This window comes from Lygodium microphyllum, chromosome 18 (assembly GCF_053477565.2).
Source record: "Lygodium microphyllum isolate KBCC chromosome 18, Lygodium_microphyllum_v1.1.10, whole genome shotgun sequence".
Lineage (NCBI taxonomy): Eukaryota > Viridiplantae > Streptophyta > Polypodiopsida > Schizaeales > Lygodiaceae > Lygodium > Lygodium microphyllum.
This window is the reverse complement of record NC_141152.1, coordinates 31,463,610-31,477,163: the sequence shown is the minus strand read 5'-3', so window position 1 is coordinate 31,477,163 and position 13,554 is coordinate 31,463,610. Positions and strand designations below refer to the sequence as shown.

At 44.0% G+C, this 13,554-nt stretch overlaps 1 protein-coding gene across 3 annotated transcripts in view; it reads right to left on the bottom strand.

Moving 5' to 3' along the window:
• LOC148020723 (Tetratricopeptide repeat (TPR)-like superfamily protein) overlaps positions 1-12,930 on the bottom strand; it is a 232,694-nt gene extending 219,764 nt beyond the window's left edge. Inside the window, exons 1-2 of one of the 3 annotated variants that reach the window (XM_087698546.1) lie at positions 12,763-12,930; positions 12,603-12,710 (exon numbers count right to left, since the gene is read on the bottom strand). In XM_087698546.1, coding sequence (XP_087554672.1) covers positions 12,603-12,679 — 77 coding nt within the window. In that variant the 5' untranslated portion in view covers positions 12,680-12,710; positions 12,763-12,930. The remainder of the gene's footprint in view (positions 1-12,602; positions 12,711-12,762) is intronic. The other 2 variants (XM_087698545.1, XM_087698547.1) reach the window with 2 other exon arrangements.
• Positions 12,931-13,554: the final 624 nt, after the last annotated feature.

Here is a 13,554-nt window from a genome sequence, read left to right as displayed (position 1 = left end):
GTGATCTGCACCCTACACGTTTGTGTTTCTGCATTTTCAGTCTTAGAGAGGGCCTTGAGTGTTGGTGGTTGTGATTCTTCACTACAAGCACTTCACTATTGCTCCACTCTCTATCTACTGTTGCCATGCTTGTGTATGAACTGTTGAAATCTTGCTTGATTGGGTTGATTTTGGCCACAAGGTGCTCTAGGTATCTCTCACTAACTCCTATTTTCATTCACTTTCATGGCAACTCCATATTGTTTTACCGATGATAGACTCAAAGGGCCTAACTACTCTAGTTGGAGTGTTGTTGTGAAGGTTGGTTTGTGCAATTACAAGGGAGGATGTTGTCTCAAGTTCATACTCTGCATGTTCGAGCTTTTGCAGTGCAGAGAAAAGTAGCAAGAAAAAGAAGGTGGCATGCTTCTTCTATGGTGAGAAGAGGCATCTCCCGAAGGATTGCAAGAAGCTAGCGGCTTTTCAAAAGAAGAAGGGAGGAAGGGCAAGGGCAACTCAGGCTTTTCATACTCAAACTCGGACTTGATTCCGGTCACACAGCCAAGGTTGTGGTGATCGAGGAATCCATTTACTAGTGATGCTATCAGCAAAATGAGAAATGAACTTAATGATTTAATAAAACTTCACAAAGAAGGTGATGTGCTTCTTCTATGGTAAGAAGAGGCATCTCCAGAAGGATCACAAGAAGCTAGCAGCTTTCCAAAAGAAGAAGGAAAGAATGGCAAGGGCAACTCAAGCTTTTCATCCTCCTCAAACTCAAACTCAATTCTAGTCACACAACCAAGGTTGAAGTGATCAAGGAATCTATTTACTAGTGATCCTATCAACAAAATGAGAAATGAACTTAATGATTTGATTAAACTTCACGAAGATTTTTAATTAAAGTGAACTTTAATTCTGGTACCCCTAGCACTTGGCATGGTGACCATTGCACAAGTAGTGAAGGATTTGACATTGGGCATGCAATGGACAAGTATATGGGCTATGTGGTACAATAGCAAGGCAAAAGCCATAAGGTGCAATGTAAAACTTACATTAAATTGAAAGTTTGCACCTTAGAATTAAGTTACATTGAAACTTTCGCCTAGTAAGCAACTCACCTAGGACATATAAGTTATTAAGCAAGCCCTAAGCTAAAGTTTCGTCTTGTGAGCAACTCACTTATGATTAATGATCAAATCATTAATCAGTCCTAAATTTAAAACGTGATTTAATTAAGGGGCAGTCAATTCTTCATTTGGAAAATTGATCTTATCTATTTGGGGCTCTCTCTCTCTTCTTCTCTCTCAATTTTAAAGCAGTCCAATTTTGAAGAGTTGTAGCAACAAAAGGAGATGCATGTTTTTTTACCGATTTTTCACGATGAATAGAAAGAGGAGAATATTTTGCAACCATCCTTGTTGAGCTAAGAAATGCATTGAATGCCAATTAGCCTCTTGAATAGCCCCAAAACATGCTTATTTAATGAAAAATGCAAAAATGATGCACAATTCAAGAGTTTCTATGAAACCCTAATTTGGGAGGGTCCATCCACATTTACTAACAAACAGCCTGCCCCCATTCCGTCTTCATTCTTTTGTGCAAGTTTCTCACTCTAACATGCAAATTTCAGCCATTAGCCACCTACCATCTACTGTCTAGCTATCACCGACTGCAATCCATCACTACTTAGCCCTAGGTGGCCTGTTTCCAGCCATCGCCCTACTATTTGGAGATCTCCTATCTACTACATCATCATAACAAATGATCAGCCTACGTTTTCAACATCTAGTGCCAAACAACAGACTGCTACCTTCTCTCCCACCAGACAACTGCTACAGTACCTACGTTTTCCCTATTCAGTAGGCCGCCTACAGCAACAAACACCTCTCCTGTTGTCTCATGCAACTCTCTACCTCGAGTAATCAATTTTCAGTCTTCTCGAGTGGTACACTGCTGTGTCTACCAAATTTGAGCCTCCGACTACTGTGTTTTTTGTGACCAGCCTTTTACTCTTTTAGTTGCCTTTATTCTTACTCTTCCACTTAAACCAATACTTCTTGATGTGATCCTTCTTGTTGCAATCAAAGCATTCCACATCTTTCTTTGTGTGAGACTTGCTTCTTAAATTCCCTATATCACCGGATTTCTCCCTTGCATTTGACCTCTCTCTCACTGGAGCCCTCAAAATGGCATTATCCTTTATGTTTACCTCTCTTCTAAGCAAGCTGCTTTTGTTAAGCTAAAATATGCATTACTTGCTGCTAATTAGCCTCTTAAACAGCCCCAAAACACACTAAAAATGCTCTTTTAGAGTAAAACCCTAAAACGGGGAGCGGCTCGAGAGAGTTTAGTGGAAACCCTATTTTTTGGGGCACCCTTCCACATCTATAAATAGACAGGCTGCCCCCATTCAGACATCATCCTTGTTTGCAGGTTACACCAGCCCACACACCCTCTGCTGCTGTTGGCGCCCAGTTTCCAACCTGCAGCCCACCTCCATCTGCTGTCCAGCCATCATCGACTGCAGCCACATTATCTTCAGCCTATCCATTGCTGTAGGCGACAGCTCTCAGCTGCTGGCAACTGCTCCAGACTATCCCAAACTGCTGTTCAGTCTGCTGTCCATCATCTCTAGGGTCAGCCAGCCTATGTTTTCAGCATTGCAGGCCCTGACACTCTCAGACACTATTTCAGCCTGCTGTTTACAACAGACTGTGCACAATTTCCAGCCTCCGATCGGTGGTACATTGCTGCGTTTACCAGTTTCCAGCCTCTAAACTATTGCGTTTTGGTGACTAGCCTGCTGCCATTCACTATTCAGCACTCCTATACTTCGACTGGTGGTCACAGACTAGGATCCGTCTTCAGTGGACGTCACACTCCAACATTGCTCTGCTCTTGAGCACACTGTACACTCTTACATTCATTTACAGCATTCATTCACTTCAAAGTTGTGTTCTCTCTCTCCCTTTTTTGTTTGTGTTTGAGTTTTGAGTTTTGCGTTTAGGGTTTGAGTTTTTGAGTTTTGCGTTTAGGGTTTGAGTTTTGCCCTCTGTGTCTATGTCTATCTCTTTGTGTTTCTGTCGTGGTTGTACACTCTGTGTGTCCTCAGTGCAAACCCTAGCAATTTCCTTCACATGGTATCAAAGCCGGTGCTCTTGTAAAGAGTATCCTGTGGATATTGTGGAGAGCTAGTCTTTGTGCGAGGCACACAATACGACTCATAACCGAATCACAATGTCCCAGACACCTCCACTTCCTATGATGTCTTATCAAGCTTCTCCATCATTGGAGGCCCTGAGACAGCATTATGGACTCGGTGAGAAGGACGACACTTCACCTTCACCAAATTTCACTAACATGACAAAGGAGGACTTTGAGGAGTACTATCGCAACAAGTATGGTGGTGTTTACACCCCTCCTACCAGTTTTGCTACCACATCTGGACCGGTTGGTGAGGTTGGCCACCTCTCCGATCATGGAGGACATACGGCATTAGAAACGTCTGGCGATCCATCTTCATCATCTCAGCTAGGTCCAATGTCAGGTTTGTACAATTCTTTTGCGTTGCATGAATCAAAACCCTCACATGTTTCTTCTTCTGAGGTATAGGATCCGGATGGCTTTGCGTATATGAACTTCAATAGAGGGAGCTCACGAAGCAGACGAAATTCAGGTGCATCTACAACTTTTGTTTCATTTGAGCATATCACACACACTTCTCACTTCCCTCCCATCCCACCCTCTTCTATATCACACCTCTCATCATCTTTCCAAAACCTTGGATTACACTCCACATCTGCATCACACACCCTAGGGGTTGAATCTTCCATCTCCGCTCCTAGCACCTTTTCCTTCTCCACCCCATTCTCTACCTCTTTGCATCATGGTACTTCGTTAGGGGGAATGCCACCCTTTAACACAGTGTCTCTCACCTTTCAGCACATGAGCACACCCATAACTCCTAGGACGACTGTGATGGGGATCCCCCTCACTATCCCCAACTTCACATCTCCCATGACCACTCATACGCAGGGGTTTCCATCCTCAGCTTATGGTGCGTCTTCACACTCTCCTTGGGTTACACCTACGTAAGGATTCCCATCTTCTGCTCACCGTGTTCCCGTCCCACCTCTTTGGGTTTCTCATGTGGCTACCATGCCCATGCCTAGTCAACCCATCCCTACCTATGGATCCACCTTGCACACTACACACATGCAAGTGTACTCCACTCCCCCATCCTACCCACACTACACTTTTTCACACTATCCATCACCGAGCACTACCACTCCTGTTGCAATTGCCAAGAATGCCTTCACGGATAAGGCACGTTTTAACGGGTCAAATTTCACCACTTGGTCTAATTTCATGCAACAAGTGCTTGAGTCTCAGGGTTTTTGGGACCTCATCATTCGTCTAGAGCCTATGCCGGACCCTCGACTAGCTCACCCTGATTACATCCGTCAATGGAGAGCCCGCAATGCCACAGCCAATGTTGAGCTGATGCAGGGATTGCTTCCTGAGTTTCACTCTCAGTTGCAGCACTTCCCGCTCACGTCAGAGCGTTGGAGTCACCTTCTCGGCCGCTATGCAGCTCGTGATTGTACTCGGCGCATCAATCTCGACTTTGAGCTTCAAGAGTTCTCTATTAAGGAAAGGGATGATCTAAAAGTCAAGCTGGCTGAATATAGGCGGTTACTTACCGAGTTCGCCACTACTAGCTCTCCAAAGTCAGACAACGATCAAGTTACATTCTTCTTGAATAAGTTGCCCGACAAGTACTTCAATTTCATTCAACACATCATCTCCCAACCTAGATTGCCAACCTTCTACGAGTTTGAGTGCCAGTTCTTGTGTTACGCGAGGCTATATGATCAAGTCCACAAAAAATCCTCATCACAACCTTATCCAGAGCAAAGGGGGTTGGTTGCCTCTTCTTTGGGAAGGACAACCACTAGTGGCAAGAATCCGCTAGATGCGAAGACAAGCCAATCAAAGGGTGCCTCCTCTTCCTCAGATGGAACCAAAGAATCTAGACCTATCTGGCAGCAACTCCCTGAGAAAAACCAATTTTGCACACATTGCCAGAGAGCAGGCCATGTGGACGAGGAGTGTCGCTCCAAGGCCCAAGGTCTTCCACCTAAAAAGCCTCAGTAGACCGCTGCGATTGCACAGTCCAGTGGGACTACGCCCTCCGCTCTTGCTTCATCTGCTCCTTCAACACCCGTTGTTGCTGCTGTTGGATATGTGGCTCGAGTACAGCCTCAACGGCCTATCTCTTTCACTACCCCTGCGGGATTGGCTGATTGGTCGACAGGTTCCGATCCCATTGCACTTCATGCATCTATCTCACCTTCCTCCCCACCTCGTCAGGCATTCCTTCGCAGATCCCTGCTATTGGACGTACACGATGGTGGTGTTAGCAGATTAGTCAGCTCATGGTTGAGTATGGAACTTGTGGTTCAGTAGGCTGGGCACAAAGACATTTTAGGCATTTTATGTGCCATTGTTTATTGTGGATTGGCATTATTTGCAGCCAGTCAGCCAGCATTTAATGCTGGCCAACCTGTCATATTTTAGGCATTTATTTTGGCCTATTTATTGTCAGTCTCCCTCCTCCACATTCATTCATCACTGGACAGTTCTTGGAGAGAGGGAGCAAGAGCCAGTGCCTCCACAGCCCGTGACTCACATTGTATCTGTACTGTCTCATGTCTTGGTATATGGATTCCATTTCCCGAGCATACGTCTGAGTTCTCATCTGTATTGTGTTATTGCTTTCTTTTCTTTAGTCTTGTGTTCACCAGTTTATTTCAGCACATGTTTGTGCTTCCATTGCTGCACCACTTCTGACATGGTATCAGATTTCAGGATTTGTGTTTCTGTTGTGTTTTCTTGCTGATTCCAGAATTGTTTTCCCTCTTGCTGATCAAGTGGCTGCTGCTCCCACCAAGCCCCCTGTTTTGCTTGCGTTTTTTGCTGATGTCAGCATCCATACAGCCTGCGCATCTGTTTCACCTGTGTTTTGATGTTTCAGCATCTCCTCTTGGCTGGGTGCTTACATTATCAGGCCGTTTTTTTGCTGTTTTTGACAGTTTTTGATTGATTTCTTGACTTTTTATAGTTGTTTCTGTCTTACTTTGATCAAATTTTGGGCTATACTGTATGTGAACTCTTGTTTTTTGCAATCTATGCTCGTGGTTTGGCTGTGTTCCCTTTCCAATTACCTTCTTTTCTCTATTTCTTTTCTAAATCCTCTACAGATGGCTGCTCCATGCACATCCACTGATGATACATTACATAGAGATTCCTGTGAGGCTCTTGCAACTTCAGAGAGGGGTTCAGAGCCGAAGAAGTCAAAGGCCCAGTGTTACCACTGTGGCAAGAAAGGTCATTCAAGGAAGGATTGCAAAGAGTTAGCAGCTTCCAGGAAGAAAAAGGAGCAGAAAACGAAGCACAATGCGGACTCCTCCGACGTGTCATCATCTGCCTCAGATTCCGATTCCGATCCTCCGGCCCAAGCGAAGTCCAAGGCGCGGAAGGGATCCTCTTCTTCGGATCGTGAGAAGGGCTTCGTGGCCCCTCCCTCAGCTGCTTTATAGCGGTGGTGATGCAGTCAACTGCTTTCTAGCGGTGGTGATGCAGTCATCCCTCACGACTCTCCAATGCCAGAGAGGGAGTGTGAGAGGGTGGTGAGATGAGGCAGCCACCCTCATCTATATTTCTATACAGATGCACATGATCCAAAGAGGGACATCCCTGACACATCGACCGAAGTCTAGCAGGTACAAATCCTGGAGCTAGGATTGACATCCAAGTTCATGATGGGCTGGTTTCTTGACAGAAAGCGGGTGGCTTTCGTCTAGAGCTCATATGAGGGGACACTTTGGCAGTCTGGCCAAAGGAGAGGAATCCATGGTCATTTCTGCCTTACGGCATTGGTGACAGTATGGTCACGTATGCTACATCAGAGGCATTGTTGACAGACATTGAGAGCTGCTATGATCTTCTCTATCTTCAGGAGCTGGTACGATCGACATCAACATTAGATTCTCTCTGAGGCACCTTGGTGGTGGCTTGCACACCCACTACTTGGGTATCTATGGTTCTACTATGATGGACATTGTTGTGTGTACTATGATGTGACCTTATCAGTGTATATTGTATTGTATCAGATCACCCATGATCTGATAGAGGGTGTTAGCAGATTAGTCAGCTCATGGTTGAGTCTGGACTTGTGGTTCAGCAGGCTAGGCACAGAGACATTTTAGGCATTTTATTTACCATTGTTTATTGTGGATTGGCATTATTTACAGCCAGTCGGCCAGCATTTAATGCTGGCCAACTTGTCATATTTTAGGCATTTATTTTGGCCTATTTATTGTCAGTCTCCCTCCTCCACATTCATTCATCACTGGACAGTTCTTGGAGAGAGGAAGCAAGAGCCAGTGCCTCCAAAGCCGGTGACTCACATTGTATCTCTACTGTCTCATGTCTTGGTATATGGATTCCATTTCCCAAGCATACGTCTGAGTTCTCATCTGTATTGTCAGTCTACTCACATTGTATCTCTACTGTCTTATGTCTTGGTATATGGATTCCATTTCCCAAGCATACGTCTGAGTTCTCATCTGTATTGTGTTATCTCTTTCTTTTCTTTAGTCTTGTGTTCACCAGTTTATTTTAGCACAAGTTTCTGCTTCCATTGTTGCACCACTTCTGACAGGTGGCTACCTTCTTAGCCTAGCATGTCTCTAGGTCATTTCGGATAACCTCGGTCTGTCTAGCATTCATTTTTCGCACTCTTAGAGTCGGGCCCATAGGATTCATTATTCTTAGTTTTTTCCATTTTTTTGTCTTCCGCTACATTTATTCTCACACATACACATTCATTGCATTTATTTTGAGTTAGATTTTCTTTCTGTTCTGTTTTTCTTTGGAGCATCTCACCACTAACCTCTGTGTTTGTAGATTCTCATCTCTTTTGCAGGGTTTTGTCTTTCAGTGTAGGGCTAACTTGCAGATTGCTTTGGTCCTACCTGGGCTAGAGACGTGAGGATGCACACCGTTCCTTTCATGGTTTCATCATCCTAGGAGTACTTGCTCTTCTTTCAGCATGGCAGTTTCCCCTCCTGAGGCGGATCATGCAGCATCTCTCTCGATTCTATCATGGCGGTGACTTCTACCTTGCTCTTCTAGCGGGGTGCTTCATCCATTTCATCCACTTCATCTTCTTTCATTCCTTATGGTTCTCAGCACCATATGAAGACCAACATCAGGCTCCCCTTCCTTCTTCGGCATCTACATCCAAGTTGAGAGGGAGTTCCTACCCTTCTTGGTATTCTACAAGCTTCAGCACTTTGTCTTCGACATCGGCTTCTTTCCCCTGTTGTACCTTACCCTTTGCATTGCATGATTACATCATCCTTGTACTAGGGCACTTGGGCAAGTGAACAATTTTCCCACGAGGGACACTGTCCAAGTGACACTTGCTGCATGAGCATTCTTTAGCATGTAGCATACTTTGCATCTCGTTGTGCAGAGCACCACTTGCGCGGATCCTAAGCTATTTCCACCGACGGCTATTGTTACCATACCAGCATCCTTCTTCATCACATGGATACCTCATCCCTTATTTTTCCTCGTCCTCAATACCCTGAGTGGATGGGTTAGCTTATACTGTTTTGTGATGTGTTGGGTGTACCCTCCCTACTTCCGTCTTCTGGGTCACTTTTACTCAATCGACCGCATCCCATAAAATTTACTTCACTTATCCAAACAAAAAAAACAAAAAAAAAAACATTCCATGTAGTTCCATCCGCCTTTATAGGGCTTGGTAGGCCACTAGACAGTCGACGTGCACCCTTTGTCCGATGCCCTCTCCTCTCGAGGGTGACTACTTGGATTCCCTTTGTAAGATAACCATCGCCTCTATAGTCTTGATAGGCCACTGAGCAGCCGACTTGCACCCTTTGTCCGATACCTTGGCTGCTTTGGGATGGGACGCCTTGGGGTACATAAACATCACAATGGCTGGCCTAACCTTTCAGCTCAGTTTTGGGCTTGAGAGGGGATGTTGAGCTAAAATATGCATTACTTACTGATTAGCCTCTTAAACAGCCCCAAAACACACTAAAAATGCTCTTTTAAAGTAAAACCCTAAAACAGAAAGTGGTTCGAGAGTTCAGTGGAAGCCCTAAAACGTGGAGCGGTTCGAGAGAGATAGTGGAAACCCTAATTTTTGGGGCGCCCTTCCACATCTATAAATAGACAGGCTGCCCCCATTCAACCATCATCCTTGTTTGCAGGTTACACCAGCCCACACACCCTCTGCTACTGTTGGCGCCCAGTTTCCAGCCTGCAGCCCGCCTCCATCTGTTGTCCAGCCATCATCGACTGCAGCCATATTATCTTCAGCCTGTCCATTGCTGTAGGCGACAACTCTTAGCTGCTGGAGACTGCTCCAGATTGTCCCACACTGATGTTCAGCCTGCTGTCCATCATCTCCAGGGTCAGCCAGCCTATGTTTTCAGCATTGCAGGCCCTAACACTCTCAGACACTATTTCAGCCTGCTGTTTACAGCAGACTGTGCACAGTTTCCAGCCTCCGATTGGTGGTAAACTACCGTGTTTACTAGTTTCCAGCCTCCAGACTGCTGCGTTTTGGTGACCAGCCTGCTGCCATTCACTACTCAGCACTTCTACACTCCGACTGGTGGTCACAGACTTGGGATCCATCTTCGGTGGACGTCACACTCCAACATTGCTCTGCCCTTGAGCACACTGTACACTTACATTCATTTACAGCATTCATTCACTTCAGAGTTGTGTTCTCTCTCTCCCTTCTTCTGTTTGTGTTTGAGTTTTAAGTTGACCGTTTAGGGTTTGAGTTTTGCCCTCTGTGTCTATGTCTGTCTCTTTGTGTTTCTGTCGTGGTCATACACTCTGTATGTCCTCAGTGCAAACCCTAGCAATTTCCTTCACACTTTCCACATTAGCACTAGTCAATCCACCAATCGGTGCTAAGTTGTTGATTGCAATCCTAAAAGGATCCTAACTTTCAAGCAAAGTTATAAGCAAAAAGATTGCCTCGACAATGCTTAGAGGTAATATTTTGTTCAAAAAGCTGGCTAAAGATATTGCTGAACTCATTTAAATGGTTAGATATGGATGTGCCCTCTTCCATACAAAGATCACTAAGTTTCTTTAACCAGCAAACTTGTGATACTCCACTTTGCTTCTCATGGAGATCGCATAACTTCTTCCAAACTCCAAATGCATCACTATCTCTAATCTTTACATTAAATTAAATTAAATTTGAGAGAGTCAACACAATGGTAGAGTGTATGAGCTCATCCATCTCATCCCATACATCTCTTTCCATGTCTTCAAGCTTTGCCCCTTTCAATTGAATCAGCTTATCTTACTTCTTTTGTACCAAGGTCCAAAACATTGTAGATTTGTTCTTTCCAATGTGAAAATTTTGTCTCATCCAACTTCTCAATATTAAACAATGCATTTTTTCGAAGTAGAAGATGAAGCCATAACCACTTGTGCAAACCAACCAGCAGCCAAGATGGTAAGAAGTGCGCAACCAAGAAGACAAATATAGCTGCAACTCCAATGCCATGCAATGGCCAAACAATGCACAACCAAGAAGACAAATATAGCTGCCTCCAATGCCATGTAATAGCCAAACAATGGCAAAAGCAATGCCAAAATAGCCTAATATCAATGACAAAATGGTGTCCAAACACTCCTCAATGCATGTTAATATTGTGTGATTTTTTTTGCAATTTTCCTAGCATGAAACAGCCCCCAAAAATTTGCATTAAAGGCAACCTCGTTTTATAATAGTTCAAAATTTCCATACATGAAAAAGCATTTTTTGGACTAGGTTCTGAACAAGGCTTTGAAATCCCCACTCAAACTAGAGTGGACTGACAGTGGCTCCAAGCAACTGGACTCACCTAGCCAAGGAGAACCACAAGTAGGAGTTATGCAGCAAACATGTCTAAAATAGCAGTTGTTATGCAGTTTTAATCACCCAAGTAACAATTTAACTTTGGCCTAAGTGCCAAGAGGTGCAGATAACACCATGTCATCACTTCCAATTCCATCTGCTCCTGCACCTTGGCCCATTGCCTCTCTCTTGTGTGCTGCTGCATGTCCATGCTCAGGGCTGGAACTGGCCTGAATGCTGGTGACAGTATTTTTCTTCAACCATGATTCCAACCATCTAAATGCTCCAATTGTGGCCATCTAGCCCTCAGCCCTGGTTCTGGTGGCTTCATTGGTGCTAAGACAGTCCACATTGCACTTGCTGAATCATTTGAGTTCCACTAACAATGTGAATTCAGAGTTCAACTGAATGGCGGAATGACACCAAATGCATTGTAACTGCTTAGTTGAACTGATTCACCTGCAACTGTTAAGCTTGCAGTTGTGGAACTGACAATTGTGGCAAAGCTGAGAAAACTGAGGAGAGCTCCTCATCAGAGTAACTCCCTCAACATATGCATCCAGAGAGCACTAACTAATGGAGCTGCTGAATGGTTGAAAGCTCCCTTCGCTTATCCCAATTTAGAAACAAAACTGGTCTCACTCTTCCTCAGCAAATCCATTTGCAGCATCAGTGTCTGACCATCAGTCTAATCAAACTGATTACACAAGGCATAAAACTTCATGAAACGGACTTTATAATTTCCCCTTTGGCAGATCTGAACACTGCCCTACAGGACTCTCTTGTATAAACACTAAGTACAAGAATAGATTGTGAGAAATATTACATCGACATGTGCTGATTCATCTCTTGCAGAAAGAGTAACACGGTTTATTGACCTCTTGGCAAATTTGGCCAAGAACTTATAAATAAAATTGATCCTTGAATCAAGAAGATGGCAATAGCAGTTGGGTTGGTCAGTTGCACTACCCTTCATCATTTAAAAACCCAGAAAATGGACCAATTAAAATCACACCAACTGACAAGAGAACTGTGTCTAAAAAGTTTCCTCTCTATGTCCCAAATCATAGGCACACATGGAGTTAGCCCTGTATTGCTTCTAATTACATAAATCTATTCATTATGAACACTTATCTGCGACCATTCTACAATAATCATCGTGCACTGCGGTGGCACCCATATTCATACATGGCGTACTAATATTCCTCCACCAAAGCATAGATCTGCAATGCATTACATTCAGCAAAATCTAGAAGGTGAAGGCGAAAGCAAATGAGTGACACCAGGACATGGATAAAAGCTTCCACTAATAGGTTGAACGCATTATTTACAGAATTGCGAGGAGTATGATGTGAAACGTGTGGTGGATGCTCCAGTGAGGAGAAACTAAATAATGAGAAGCCTTCGTCTGTGATCTTGCAGCTATTTGAAATTGACTTGAAATGTGAATTGAATTGGTGCCTTTGCGAGATCCGTAGGTTCAAAATCCGGCATCCAATTATTCATCCTGAATGTCTTCAATTGTTCATCCATGAACCGAAGACTTTTGATGAAACGAGAGCGCCAATCTTCCATTTCTCTGCATATCTTCCATCTAATAAGATGGAAAGCACCAAATTTTTACTAAAATGTTGCTTTGCTTCGAGCAAGGACTCACTGTTGTGGTGATTGTTGATAATGCTGATGAGGATGAAGTCCATTGCTCTCAGGAGCTCGCTGATCCTGCATTGGCATCTGCTTGGGTGGGGCCTCTCTCTCTCTCTCTTTTTTTTTTCGTAAATCTCTCTCTCTCTCTCTCTCTCTCTCTCTCTCTCTCTCTCTCTCTCTCTCTCTCCTGGTTGATCAGATCTTGCCCTTCCCGGTCAATGGAGGAGCATCCTCTTCAGTATGATCTCTCTTGAGAATCATGAGAATTGTTGCTATTCCTCTCGAACCATACACAAAACGATGCACAAGTTACAACCAAACTTCCACATTCAAAGACTTTTAACAACACCGCAAGGCCACCGCAAGGCCTTCCTCACAATAAGTTTTTAGACACACTCCCACTATAATTCCCACACTATGGATTAGGACGCCATAATGAGCGCCTAGGAGGGAGGGATCTCATACCTAGCTAGGTGTGGTTTCGGGTAAAGGGCTGCTGACTAGCTAGGTGCGGCTAAGGGTAAGAGGCTATTAGCCCTCGAGGTAGTAGCTATGTGCCCCCAACTGCACCTAACTAAGAGCTCATGATCTTGAATACTATAGAACTGCTTTTGCTACCTATGGTTGGTTAAGAGTTTAGCTTGTGTAGTGGATCTCTTCAATTAATAATAAGATTTAAAATATCTATTTATAAGATCTTATTGAAAGGGCAAATTGCACACTTGAATGTTGGTGTATTGCTTGCTTTTAGTGAAAGGATGGAGAAACTCTTTTGTCATGCTATATGAACCCAAGAAGACCATGGATCAAGCCTTGGAGATGAAGTTTTCAGTGAAAGGATGGAGAGACTCTCCTACCATGGAGGAACTCTCAAGCCATGCTATATGAACCTAAGAAGACTATGGGTCAAGCCTTAGAGATGAAGTTTTCATGAAGAAAAAGTGGACAAGTAAGTATATTGG